At 49.9% G+C, this 14,802-nt stretch overlaps 1 protein-coding gene across 5 annotated transcripts in view; it reads right to left on the minus strand.

Annotated features, from left to right (window-relative positions):
- Nucleotides 1–14,802, minus strand: part of PHTF1 (putative homeodomain transcription factor 1) — a 499,499-nt gene that overhangs the window by 455,101 nt on the left and 29,596 nt on the right. For 3 of the 5 annotated variants that reach the window (XM_069238694.1, XM_069238695.1, XM_069238698.1), the window contains 3 exons: nt 12,257–12,353; nt 10,687–10,781; nt 8,752–8,847 (listed from right to left, as the gene is read on the minus strand). In XM_069238694.1, the coding sequence (XP_069094795.1) occupies nt 8,752–8,796 (45 nt within the window). In that variant the 5' untranslated portion in view covers nt 8,797–8,847; nt 10,687–10,781; nt 12,257–12,353. The remainder of the gene's footprint in view (nt 1–8,751; nt 8,848–10,686; nt 10,782–12,256; nt 12,354–14,802) is intronic. The other 2 variants (XM_069238696.1, XM_069238697.1) reach the window with 2 other exon arrangements.

Below are 14,802 nucleotides of genomic sequence, written 5' to 3' on the forward strand. Positions count from 1 at the left end.
CCTCTACAACCCCCCCTCCCCTATCTTCACAACCCTACTCCTATCTCTCTCCCTAATCTCCAAACCTCCTAACACTCACCCTCCTCCACCCTAAACCCCCTCCCCCAGCTCCTCTCACTCTACCTGTCCCCCCCCTCCCTCGCGCTTTCCCGCCGCGACCTCCTGCACGCCCCCGCCCCCCAGCTCCCATTCGCCACCAGCTGACCCCTCCCCCCCCCTCCTACCTCTTATGGCGGCCGCTGCGCGACAGTGGTAGCGACCCTTGACCCAAGGGTAGGTCGCTCCCCCTGCCGCTGTAGCTCCTCCAAGTTCCCGAGTTCCTGTGTTCCTGAGACCCACCTAACTGTAAGTACCCCCCTCCTCCCAGCCCCTCGCCCTGCCCCGCGCCACTCACCTTCTCTCCTGCTCCTGCTTCTTTTCCTCCTCTCTGTCTCTTCCTCCTCGCTCCCCCTCTGCAATCTTCTTCTGTGTTCTTCTGTTCTTCTCTTCTGTTCTTCTGTTCTTCCCTTCTGTTCTTCTGTGTTCTTCCGGTCTTCTGTGTTCTTCTTCTCTGTTCTTCTCGGTGCTTCTGTGTTCTTCTTCTCGGTTCTTCTGTGTTCTTCTCTGTTCTTCTCTGTTCTTCTGCTCTTCCGATCTTCTGTTCTTCTGTTCTTCTGTTCTTCTGTTCTTCTGTTCTTCTGTCTTCTGCTCTTCCGGTCTTCTGTCTTCTGTTCTTCTGTCTTCTGTTCTCCTGTCTTCGGCTCTTCTACCTCCTCCGTCTTCTTCCCCCGAGCCTGCCCTCCTGCTCCTTCCTCATCCCCCTCCCTCACTCGCCTCCCCCTCTCTCACCCCTAGCTAACCCGTTCGCTATCTACCTCCCTCACTCCTCCTATCTTCCTATCTCTCTAGCTCCCTATCTCACTATCTAACTCCCCCACTCTCCACCTCCTCCTACCTACCTATCTGTCTATCTATCTATTTCCCTATCTATCGACTTCTCTATCTACTTTCTCTATCTATTTCTCTATCTCTCCCCCCCTCCCGCCACCCCCTCTACTACCTATCTCCCTATCCTCTCACTCTACCTCTCTCCCTCACCCACCTCTACAACCCCCCCTCCCCTATCTTCACAACCCTACTCCTATCTCTCTCCCTAATCTCCAAACCTCCTAACACTCACCCTCCTCCACCCTAAACCCCCTCCCCCAGCTCCTCTCACTCTACCTGTCCCCCCCCCTCCCTCGCGCTTTCCCGCCGCGACCTCCTGCACGCCCCCGCCCCCCAGCTCCCATTCGCCCCCAGCTGACCCCTCCTACCTCTTATGGCGGCCGCTGCGCGACAGTGGTAGCGACCCTTGACCCAAGGGTAGGTCGCTCCCCCTGCCGCTGCAGCTCCTCCAAGTTCCCGAGTTCCTGTGTTCCTGAGACCCACCTAACTGTAAGTACCCCCCTCCTCCCAGCCCCTCGCCCTGCCCCGCGCCACTCACCTTCTCTCCTGCTCCTGCTTCTTTTCCTCCTCTCTGTCTCTTCCTCCTCGCTCCCCCTCTGCAATCTTCTTCTGTGTTCTTCTGTTCTTCTCTTCTGTTCTTCTGTTCTTCCCTTCTGTTCTTCTGTGTCCTTCCGGTCTTCTGTGTTCTTCTTCTCTGTTCTTCTCGGTGCTTCTGTGTTCTTCTTCTCGGTTCTTCTGTGTTCTTCTGTGTTCTTCTGCTCTTCCGATCTTCCGTTCTTCTGTTCTTCTGTTCTTCTGTTCTTCTGTTCTTCTGTTCTTCTGTCTTCTGTTCTTCTGTCTTCTGTTCTTCTGTTCTTCTGTTCTTCTGTCTTCTGTTCTTCTGCTCTTCCGGTCTTCTGTTCTTCTGTCTTCTGTTCTCCTGTCTTCGGCTCTTCTACCTCCTCCGTCTTCTTCCCCCGAGCCTGGCCTCCTGCTCCTTCCTCATCCCCCTCCCTCACTCGCCTCCCCTCTCTCACCCCTAGCTAACCCGTTCGCTATCTACCTCCCTCACTCCTCCTATCTTCCTATCTCTCTAGCTCCCTATCTAACTCCCCCACTCTCCACCTCCTCCTACCTACCTATCTGTCTATCTATCTATTTCCCTATCTATCGACTTCTCTATCTATTTTCTCTATCTATTTCTCTATCTCTCCCCCCTCCCGCCACCCCCTCTACTACCTATCTCCCTATCCTCTCACTCTACCTCTCTCCCTCACCCACCTCTACAACCCCCCCTCCCCTATCTTCACAACCCTACTCCTATCTCTCTCCCTAATCTCCAAACCTCCTAACACTCACCCTCCTCCACCCTAAACCCCCTCCCCCAGCTCCTCTCACTCTACCTGTCCCCCTCCCTCCCTCGCGCTTTCCGCCGCGACCTCCTGCACGCCCCCGCCCCCCAGCTCCCATTCGCCCCCAGCTGACCCCTCCCCCCCCTCCTACCTCTTATGGCGGCCGCTGCGCGACAGTGGTAGCGACCCTTGACCCAAGGGTAGGTCGCTCCCCCTGCCGCTGCAGCTCCTCCAAGTTCCCGAGTTCCTGTGTTCCTGAGACCCACCTAACTGTAAGTACCCCCCTCCTCCCAGCCCCTCGCCCTGCCCCGCGCCACTCACCTTCTCTCCTGCTCCTGCTTCTTTTCCTCCTCTCTGTCTCTTCCTCCTCGCTCCCCCTCTGCAATCTTCTTCTGTGTTCTTCTGTTCTTCTCTTCTGTTCTTCCCTTCTGTTCTTCTGTGTCCTTCCGGTCTTCTGTGTTCTTCTTCTCTGTTCTTCTCGGTGCTTCTGTGTTCTTCTTCTCGGTTCTTCTGTGTTCTTCTCTGTTCTTCTCTGTTCTTCTGCTCTTCCGATCTTCTGTTCTTCTGTCTTCTGTTCTTCTGTTCTTCTGTCTTCTGTTCTTCTGTTCTTCTGTTCTTCTGTTCTTCTGCTCTTCCGGTCTTCTGTCTTCTGTTCTTCTGTCTTCTGTCTTCTGTTCTCCTGTCTTCGGCTCTTCTACCTCCTCCGTCTTCTTCCCCCGAGCCTGCCCTCCTGCTCCTTCCTCATCCCCCTCCCTCACTCGCCTCCCCCTCTCTCACCCCTAGCTAACCCGTTCGCTATCTACCTCCCTCACTCCTCCTATCTTCCTATCTCTCTAGCTCCCTATCTCACTATCTAACTCCCCCACTCTCCACCTCCTCCTACCTACCTATCTGTCTATCTATCTATTTCCCTATCTATCGACTTCTCTATCTATTTTCTCTATCTATTTCTCTATCTCTCCCCCCCTCCCGCCAACCCCTCTACTACCTATCTCCCTATCCTCTCACTCTACCTCTCTCCCTCACCCACCTCTACAACCCCCCCTCCCCTATCTTCACAACCCTACTCCTATCTCTCTCCCTAATCTCCAAACCTCCTAACACTCACCCTCCTCCACCCTAAACCCCCTCCCCCAGCTCCTCTCACTCTACCTGTCCCCCCCCTCCCTCGCGCTTTCCCGCCGCGACCTCCTGCACGCCCCCGCCCCCCAGCTCCCATTCGCCCCCAGCTGACCCTTCCCCCCCCCTCCTACCTCTTATGGCGGCCGCTGCGCGACTGCGCAGCGGGCGCGCGCAGCGGGCACGCCGCTGGCGCGCCGGAGGCAAGCCCGTCTGCGCCCGTCCGCGTCTGGCCCGCGCCCAGCGCCACGACCCCTGGTCCCCAGCTCCCCCAAGCCCCGCTGATCCGCTACGACCCCACCACCCTCCACGCCCTCAACCCAGGGCGCTCCAAAACCTGCTTCCTAGCTCACCCCAAACGCACCCATGGACCCTTCGCCTGCAACTCCTGCAAACGCATCTTCCACCACGCAACTACCACGACCACAAGCCCACGCGCCATCAACCACCTCAAGTGCATCCTGATCAACGCTCGTTCCGTCCACAAGCACGCCGTTGAACTTTGGGACCTCCTGGACTCCACAGCCCCGGACGTCGCCTTCATCACGGAGACATGGATGAACGCCTCCTCTGCTCCAGACATCGCTACCGCCATCCCCGAAGGCTACAAGATCTCCAGAAAAGACCGCACCAACCAAGTAGGAGGAGGTGTCGCCATCATCTTCAAAGACTCCATCAGCGTCACCACCTCCACCGAAGACCCCCCCCTCGCCGCTGAACACCTGCATTTTCAGATTCGCACCGACCCAAGGACCACCCTCAGAGGATCCCTCGTCTACCGTCCTCCCGGACCTCGCGCCTCTTTCAGCGACGCCATCGCCGACTTCATCTCCCCGCACGCCCTCGCCTCACCGGACTACATCCTCCTAGGCGACCTCAACTTCCATCTGGAACAAAACAACGACCCCAACACCACCACCCTGCTCGACAACCTCGCCAACCTCGGCCTCAAACAACTGGTGAACACCGCCACCCACATCGCCGGACACACGCTCGACCCTATCTTCTCCGCCAGCAAACACGTCTTCTTCAGCCACACCTCTGCCCTACACTGGACCGACCACAGCTGCGTCCACTTCACATTCCGACGCGAGACCTCCCACCTCCGCACTCAACCCATCCCTCATCGACAGTGGAACAAGATCCCTGAAGAGCAACTCTTCTCCGCTCTCGCCGCCAACCAACCCACCCTCACCACCGACCCCAACGACGCAGCTCTCAACCTCACAAACTGGATCTCCAACTGCGCTGACAACCTTGCTCCCCTCAAACGCACGCATCGACAGACCAACACCAAAAAACCTCTCTGGTTCTCTGACACCCTCAAAGAATCAAAGAAAACTTGTCGTGCCCTTGAGAAGGCCTGGCGCAAGGACCACACCGCTGACAACATGACCGCCCTCAAGAACGCTACACGCGAACACCACCACCTGATCCGCACTGCCAAAAGGAACTTTTTCACCGACAGACTAGACAAAAACAGCCACAACAGCAGAGAACTCTTCAGCATCGTCAAAGAGTTCTCCAACCCCAGCGCCAGCGCCAACGCCGTCACGCCCTCACAGGATTTGTGCGAATCCCTCGCCACTTTCTTCCATCGCAAGATCAGCGACCTCCACGACAGCTTCGGACACCAGACCCAACCATACACCACTGAACCCGCTTCCCCGGACATCACCCTCAACAACTGGACCCACATCAACACGGAAGAAACCAAATCCATCATGAACTCTATCCACTCCGGCGCCCCTTCGGACCCCTGCCCGCACTTCATCTTTAACAAAGCCGACGACATCATCGCCCCGCACCTCCAGACCGTCATCAACTCTTCTTTTTCTTCTGCTACCTTCCCCGAATGCTGGAAGCACGCTGAAGTCAACGCCCTACTAAAGAAACCTACGGCTGACCCAAGCGACCTGAAAAACTTCTGCCCCATCTCTCTTCTACCTTTCCCAGCCAAGGTAATAGAAAAGACCGTCAACAAACAGCTGACCACCTTCCTGGAAGACAACAACCTGCTCGACCCTTCACAAACCGGATTCCGAACCAACCACAGCACGGAAACCGCCCTCATCTCAGTCACAGACGACATCAGAACCCTGATGGACAACGGTGAAACAGTCGCCCTCATTCTCCTCGACCTCTCGGCTGCCTTTGACACCGTCTGTCACCGCACCCTAATCACCCGCCTACGCTCCACCGGGATCCAAGGCCAGGCCCTGGACTGGATCGCCTCCTTCCTCGCTAACCGCTCCCAAAGAGTTTACCTCCCTCCGTTTCGCTCAGAACCCACCAAGATCATCTGCGGCGTACCTCAAGGCTCATCGCTCAGCCCGACACTCTTCAATGTCTACATGAGCCCCCTCGCCGACATCGTACGCAAGCACGACATCATCATCACCTCCTACGCCGACGACACCCAACTTGTACTCTCCCTCACCAAGGACCCCGCCAGCGCCAAGACCAACCTACAAGAGGGTATGAAGGACGTCGCAGATTGGATGAGGCTCAGCCGCCTAAAGCTGAACTCTGAAAAAACAGAAGTCCTCATCCTCGGCAACACCCCGTCCGGCTGGGACGACTCCTGGTGGCCCACGGGCCTCGGCACCGCACCGACCCCCGCAGACCACGCCCGCAACCTCGGCTTCATCTTGGACCCTCTTCTCACCATGACCAAGCAAGTCAACGCCGTGTCCTCCGCCTGCTTCCTCACTCTCCGCATGCTCCGCAAGATCTTCCGCTGGATCCCCGCCGACACCAGAAAAACCGTGACCCACGCCCTTGTCACGAGTCGCCTGGACTACGGCAACACCCTCTACGCCGGGACCACCGCCAAACTCCAAAACCGCCTGCAACGCATCCAAAACGCCTCGGCCCGCCTCATCCTCGACGTACCCCGCAACAGCCACATCTCCGCACACCTGAGACACCTGCATTGGCTCCCAGTCAGCAAAAGGATCACCTTCCGTCTTCTCACCCACGCACACAAAGCCCTCCACAACAAGGGACCGGAATACCTCAACAGACGCCTCAGCTTCTACGTCCCCACCCGCCCCCTCCGCTCCGCTGGCCTCGCACTTGCTGCCGTCCCTCGCACCCGCCGCTCCACGGCGGGTGGGAGATCCTTCTCCTTCCTGGCGGCCAAGACCTGGAACTCCCTCCCCACCAGCCTCAGGACCACCCAGGACCACTCCGCTTTCCGGAGACTCCTAAAGACTTGGCTGTTCGAGCAGCGATAACCCCCCCTTTCCCCCCTAGCGCCTTGAGACCCGCACGGGTGAGTAGCGCGCTTTATAAATGTTAATGATTTGATTTGATTTGATTGGACAAGAGAACACTGGGATGCTGTTTGGAGTTGCTGAAACAGGGCCTGCTGGGAGTTGCAGTCAGGTCACTCTCACTACTCCCCAATATTTGACACCTGTTTTGTTTTACATACCTGTATGCAGGCTGCATTTATCTTTGTGAATACATTGCCCTTTTGGGACAGGCCATGGATACTGGAGTGGGTTTCTGATATTGTGTGATTTCCAGGCCCCATTTGGACATATGACATGTGATAGGCCTTGGAGACTGTGATGTTGGGTTCAATGATACCCACTTGAGTGTTTGTACTCAGATACTCTGGGTATTGAATGTTGGTGAGGTATATGACTAAGACAGTGAGCAAAGCTGAGCTGTCAGGATGCGGGACATTGCCTTTTTGTGATGTTTTTTGTGTTGTAACTTACCAGACTGCGCTCCCCCAGGTATTCCTGTCAAGCCCTCAGGATGCAGGATGGCAAAACCTTCTCCTCACAGGGAAAGAGTGTTAATGGGGCACTGGGAGGTCACCGTCAGTCTCCTTAGCCTGCAGCTGGTGCTGGGAGACCAGGGAATGGACCTTGCCATGAGGTCATTCCACCTCTTCCTAATGTCCTCCTCCTGCACAGCGTGGTGCCTACAGCATTCACTCTGTTGACGATCCTGTCCCACATTTCCATTTTCCAACTGAGAGAACTTGCTGGACTTGTGCTCCAAACAATTGTGGCTCTACTCTTATGATTTCATCCACTATGACTCTTAACTCATCTTCAGAAAAACGGGGATTTTTAGATCGTGACATGGTGGAAAAAAACACTAATGAGGGTGACAGGTACTTTCTTAATAGGAGAAGTGCAAAAGGGTGTGGCTGGACCAAAGTGTGCGCAGGGTGTTTAATGGGATGGTGAAAAAATGGGTGCCTAATCTCTCGACAAAGTTTTGGTCATTTTTTGTTTTTGTTTTTGGCCAAACTTGTAATGAGGGCCTTAGTGTTGCCACACTGAGTGAAGAGGCTTCAAAAGCCCCAAAGGCAGGGAGGTCTGCATATGGTCTTTCAATGTGTACACAGATAACAAATAATAGCATACATAACAACAGGCTTACCGGATTTAAGGGCGCCTTGAGGGATACACAAAAATCTTCAATATGTTTGAAGAGGTACAGTGTATGTTTGTGTGCACCTTAAATAGCAGACACTATGCAGCAATCAATGAAAATAGCAGCAAAATTGTCGAAAGCAATACTATCCTTAATTTCTGCCTATTAGTTAAGTAGTTTACCACTAGAACCAAACAGTGATGCCCAGGGAACACACTGGTTTTACTTATGCAGCTAATATATACTCATGGTCGTTGTTGCAATAGTAAAACACAGATGAACATTGCAGAAAGGTAGACCTGGCAGGATGGTGTTTGCCAGAGTGGGTACAAGGTAATCTTCTCCCATAAAAAAGGACCTGGCAGGATTTGCCAGTATGTAGAGTCCACACCAACAGTATCCTGCATCCAATCCAGTAAGTGACAGTCACCACAAACTGGCCCTATCTATAGTAAGCATGCCATAAGATACAATCACACTCCATCCCAACATGCACAGATAACAACAAAAATGTCCTTGAATAGCTGCTTCTTCAGAGACATTCACACTTATGAAAAAACATCTACCACTGTAAGCCAGAAACACCACAAATTGTTTGCCCATTATGAAATGCTACAAAACATCTTTTAACTGATCTTTAACTCTGCTAGCAACTACTGATAGAAAGTCAGACTTGGGCAACTATTTGCAGAAAACACAGCCTATCACATTAGATTTCACACTCTACCTCTCCCACCTTCTAGAACCAAATGTGCAAATCTAAAGGCCCTACCACATACTAACAGTTGGTAAATAACTATATTTTGTATTCATGTCTTTCTGTGAAAAAAGGTTTATTTTGATGGTGACACTAGCAACATGCCAACAGCGCTTCAAAGGGAATATATAATAAACATATACCATGTTTCATAACAGTTACGTCTGCTGACATCGTGTTATCAGTGTATTTGTTAAACATTAGGTTGCTACTTACTTTTCTTTGATACCAAGATATAGCACCTTTGTTTTCCGAGGCCATCTGTGTCCCTCACTCAGAATTCATTTCACTATAGAAGAAAAACAGGGTGTGCTGTGGAAAGACCAATTTAACACATCAAAGAAACATCTGCAAGTAATAAGCTCACAATGGGTCCATGTTGTGTCAGTCATGAAACTGGAAGATTATTAAATTGCGATATTACAAAAAGAAAAGCAATGCTATGGAAACAGGAAACAAACTGGTCAAGTAAAGAGACACACCAGAGCAAAATGCTAGGTATACCTACTGGGCTATTTCTGGCCTTGGAGGTTTCCCAGAGGCTTCTTTACCATATGCCACCAACTACCTCACATTATTCACTACTTTTCCACCCACACACAAAAGGCTACACAAGACTAAGGAAGTCATTATGAACACGGCGGTGTTTACCGAAGTGTTCATGCTGGCGGTCATTTCACTGACCGCCAGCCCCCCTGGGACCCCACCGGCCGCATAATGAACATTCTGCTGGACAGGCGGATGGAAACATTGTTTCCACCCGCCGGCCCAGCAGAATGCATGGCCAGGACATTGCTGGCTGCTCCACATGGAGCTGCCATCAATACCACTGTGCGGCAGGTGCAGCAGCACCCATCGGGCAGTGACCTTAGCGACGGGGCACTGCACGGGGGCCCTTGCAATGCCCATGCCAAGTGCATGGGCAATGCAGGGGCCCCCAGGGGGACCCTGGAACACCCCTTCCGCCAGCCTTTCTCTGGTGGAGGAACCCGCCAGGAAAAGGCTGGAGGAATCAGGGTACATTATCCGGAGAGCAGCGCTGCTTGCAGTGCTGCCCTGCCGGATAATGTTATCCGCCATCGTCAGGCTGCCTGTCCGCGGTAGCCTGGCGGTGGCGGAGAGCCGCCACAGGTGGCCCTCCCTGTGTTGTTCGCCATGCCGGTGGTGGTCTTTTCCGCCGTCGCAGGCATGGTGGTCTGAACCGCCATGTACATAATGAGGGCCTATGTTTTTGAAGTGTACGACTATTTCGTATGATGTGTATTGTCCTTAGCATGATCCATAATCAGTAGTCTTTTGGGGTTATTGCCAGCTCGTAGTTTGAAGGCATCTGTGTGAAAGAGATGATCTATTTCATTCATATTTTCATGATTCATATATTTCTAGGAAGCCAACATTTCTAAAGGGAAGGTGTGAAGACAGTTAATCCATTTGCTACTGCCAGACTTATATTATAGAAAAAACCTACAGCAACATCCTGTTGACTCGGTTTCAAACAACTCAATGTATCAGTGAAAAGTGGATAACCCTTGTATACAACAACTACGTGTATGTAAGCACTAAATTAGTTCCCCGTGGTTTAGTTTTGAGTGAAAGTCCCAGTTCGCAATAGAGCTATATTTTTAAGATGTCAGTTAAGAAAAAAGTAATCTTATTCTTTTTTTTAAGAAAAAAGCTTATATATCCATTTGAGCCCATGAAAACAGAATTTCTAGCATTGGTCAATCTTGTAATAGTTATTGTGATACCCGAAAGTGTATACACTAGCGGAGCTTTGATAGCTTCAAATGCTTTTATAATGCATAAGTGCTTTAAAAGTGTTTTAAATCATCTTTCAGCCTTCCAGTGATCCATAGACGACTAGAAAAACTGGTTTACTCAGAATGGTTTGCTTCACTTTAAGATGTATCCAAAATTAACGTTCATGTATCTTTCAAATACCAACCGATATGTATATGAAGAATGCGTTTCATTAATTTGCAAAACATTTAAAATGAGAGGCAGAAATTCAATCTCTCCCACCATAAAGTTTGTCTCAAAAGAATGAGTGTCTAACTTGCTGTTCTTCACCATAATGCATAGAGATTTATTGGATGTTGCCAGTAGTTCTTCCTGCGCAGGACATTAAACATAATGTTCTAAGCCACTTACTTCTTTGAATCAGTGTCCTGCTGACATTCCTGTGCAGCCACCATATCCCCTTAGGACTCATTCTGCACCCTCAGCTCCAACACAAGATTGAGGACCTGCAAGTTCAAAGAACACGCAATAATTTGAAGAGAATAGTATGGTTTTAAAGTGAGATGACTAGCAAAAGCTGTTTACTAGTATTTAGGGGAGCCCAGGGAGTATCAGCGGGCAATAAATAAATGAACAATCTGTGGATACAAGAAGCTATTGTTTAACAGAGAGCAATATGCAGATAGATATGATAACGTAGTGGTAAGCAAGCATCTTAAGACCAAAAGAGAATTTGTTCAGAATGCCTTGAGAGCGTTATCACCTCTAACACAGATGCCACTCTGCTACGCCAGTCTCCTCTACTTCCAAGGCTCGGAAACATGTTACTTAAGGAATACAGACAATAACACCTATTCCTGAGAGCCCTTCATTACGACCTTTCTGCTTCAGTTCGGTCCTATTCCTGAGAGCCCTTCATTAGATGAAAGGACAGAAGAATTCAGGATTGGACAGGGGTGTACATTTAGGGGTGCGTCTTAGCCCCCCTCTTATTCTTATTATACATCAATAGCCTTGGGCCTGTCTTGTCCTCCAGAATCTCTGATGCCCCGTCCATAGCCAGGAAAAAGGTCGCTGTTTTGCTAAACACAGATGACACGGTTTTACTGGCCAGACCCCCAATGGTTTGAATATTTTAATTGATGAATTTGTTCTATTTAGGGGACCGTGGGTACTGGTAACTGCTCAAAACATTAATAATGACGTGTAACTTAGGGCAAACTAAGATGACGAGCATCAAGTTACAAGGCCAAACTGTGGCCCTCACCCCTGAATTCTCCCATTTGGGAGTGTTTTTTGATTCAAAGGGGATCTGAGGACCTGTATTTCCACCATAAGGTGAATATTTACTATCTCTATCGAGCATGTTTTTAGTCTGGCCCAGCACATTGGGAATCTACAGGAGAAAGTGTCTCCCTACTTTAATGTATGACGCTGGCCTGTGGGGCTATGTAACTCCTAAATCCCTTCAAGGTGTGCAAAACAAAGTTTTACAGAGACTCTTGGCTGTCCCACTGACCTGCTCCACCTACACTGCTCATCAGAAAGTAGGGGTGGGGTATGAAGAGGATGCTATTCATCTAGCCCCCTTATTGTTGTGATGCTACATATGAACAAATCCACATGCCGCCTTTAATAGAGAAATAGTGCAGGACTGTTTAAAATGTGATAAGGCGTTGACTAAACCCTGGCTCCAATATTTGAAGTCTGGGCTGTGTGATCAGGATTATAGAGCATGCTCTTTTGCATGCGACACTACGAATGGCACCATCTTTGGGCTAGTTTGATTACTCATGGGACAGAATGCTATTTATGTGATTCTTTTTAGGCTTTGTGAGATGGCACTTGTGTTTCCATTGGGGCAGCATGAGGTGGCTAGTATTGCAATATGCCCATGTGACAAAGTGTCATCTCAAAGCCTCTTACACTTCGTTTTCTTTTATAAATTATTTTGGGAATTTAGAAGGATGTTTTTGCTTACCATTATCAGGAGCCTGGGCATTCGGACCCCTCGGGCTGCCCTGGAATATCTGCAAACTATGGAGTCCCCTTCGGACGGTGTTAATATCTGCTCCTTTCTAAAATGTGCCACAAAAAGGAGGAATTAATTGTTGTTTTATTAATAAATAATGTTTGATTCATTCTTAAGCATTGACAGAAGCACCACGGTGTTGCTCATTTATTCGTCTAGTTTTTAGGTGTCCTTATTTGGACTATTAGATACGGGGACTATAATATGTATGCACTTTAATGCTATAAATGTTCATTGATTGTTTTCGATTTTATGATGACATTCTATCCAATTTTTGGCGTATTTTTAACTTGACATGTACTGTCTTTATCTATTGTACTTTTATGACCACATTTCTTGCCGAAATAAAGAAACAGAGTAAAGTAAAGAGTTTAACACACAGTGAAAACAGTTTCCGTTTATGGACATAGTATAGCCAACAACAGAACAGTTAAAGAGACCATGGGCACAGGTGTATTGTACAGGATGCATACTTAAGAGATTCATAGACAACACTGCAGACTCTGGTATGTTGTGTGCAGAGAGAAGGCCACGAAAATAGGCTGATACACAGAGTACACCAGACGGATGTGAGACATACAGACCCACTCCATAAGATTTGTTTTATTAACACACATGTACATAGCTGCCAACCTTTCAGATTATCCATGTGTGACATTTTCATGTTTTTAGCGTGCATTATGTGTGACACTTTGAGTAACACTTTACCACAGCACAGGGGAATTCATCAGAGCATAGGGGAAATCAGAATGACAGAGACAGACAGCACTAGGACCGAGAGAGAAGAGAGGGCACAGTTCAAAGTGAGTAAAGATATAGGGCAGAGCCCATAAAGGCGAAAAAGGGCATTGGGCAACACCAGGATGAGTCTTGAGTCCAGAGAGAAAGGATAGTATATACTATGAGGGTATACCGCACTGAAGAAGATGATGTGACCTGAGACTTCAGGGAGCAGAAATGATAGGCGTAGAGTGCATACAGCAGTCACATATCACTTCCTCTTCAGCTGGAGACAGCAATATCACTACTGCACTTCTTCACAGTGACTCGCCTGTCACTACTGACTGTGCATCTGCCGCCCATACAGATGGGAGTACTGGCATGCTAACAGCCTCTCCGGGTCGGGCTGGGGCGCAAGGCTGAAGTGAGTGCTGATAACTGCAGGCAGCTGTGGAGGACGGCTGACTGGCCATAAATTAGAGATGCCACATGGTTTGTTTTCTACTGTTATTTTAATGTCCGGCCGGCCTGCAGGTAGTAAAATCACTGAAAGCCACTTTTTTCCTACTCATTGAAATGTACTTCAAACACTAAACATAAATAATAATAAAAAATGTAACCCCTTCGGTGCGGGAGACAGAACGGTTCCATCCTTAGCACCGGTGCTTGGTGCCTTTTTATTTTTGAGCTTCGGGAGCCGTAATGTAATGTAATGACGATCGGTACGCACTGCATGCTGCCGGTATTACAGTGAAAGTTAAAGTGAAGTGAGCCAATCGGCTCATTTCACTTTCACTACTTCGGTGCTCAGGGGGCTATTGCAGAGCCCTGTGCACCGAATCATACGGGAGAGGTATCATTGGAAAAGGAAGAATCTCCCCTTTCCAATGATATCTTTCGCAAATGGATCCATGTTTGTGGAACGCCAAAGGTGGGCAATCCCCAAGCAGGGATCCACCCCACTAGACACCGGGGATTTCGGTTTGGAGCTGGGAACGAGATCACTCCCAAATATGGGGGCATTTTCTGGCAATTTTCTGCCTCCCCCTGGGGGCAGATTGGCCCTATTGTTAGGCCGACCTTCCCCCCAAGGGGGAAAAAATACACTAGACACCAGGGATTTCTCGCTCTATTTCTTTTTTTTGATAGGGGTGGGGGCTGCCTAGAATGGCCATGCCCCTCCCCCCCCCAAAAAAGGACACTGTCTTTCTGCCCACTGAGGGAGTAGATAGAGGTAGTTACCCCATCTGCCCCCTCAGAAGCCTCTGTTCGCATGTATTAAAGCCCAAAGAGGGGACCCCAAGCAAACTCTTCCTATATGAACCACAAATGCCCACAGGGACCTGGCCCACGCAGGGGAAAATACAAAATAAAGCAAGAAAGCAAGAGAGACCACGTTGTTTAAAAAAAAAAAAAGAATCTGTGGATCCATCTGTGGAGTTTTCTGTTTTAAAAAAAAATATATATATATTCTTTTTTTTATTCTTTTTAGCGCTGGCGGGGTCCTAATCTGTGCATCCATATGCAGAGATTTCCCTTTCTTTTTTTTTTTTAAATGCTTTTTAGCCCTGCAGGGTCCCTCAGGGACCCCAGCACCAAAGGGGTCAGGGTGACTCTACTCAGACCCCTTTTCTTTTTCTTTTGTCTTTTTTTGCTGGGACTCGGCTGAAGCCCACTCCCAATATGGTTGCCAACACTTCCTTGTTGAAGTGTTGGCAGCCAATCAGATATCAGCACAGGACAGTTGGATCTGCTGAGGATCCACATCCCTACAT

This window comes from Pleurodeles waltl, chromosome 6 (assembly GCF_031143425.1).
Source record: "Pleurodeles waltl isolate 20211129_DDA chromosome 6, aPleWal1.hap1.20221129, whole genome shotgun sequence".
NCBI lineage: Eukaryota > Metazoa > Chordata > Amphibia > Caudata > Salamandridae > Pleurodeles > Pleurodeles waltl.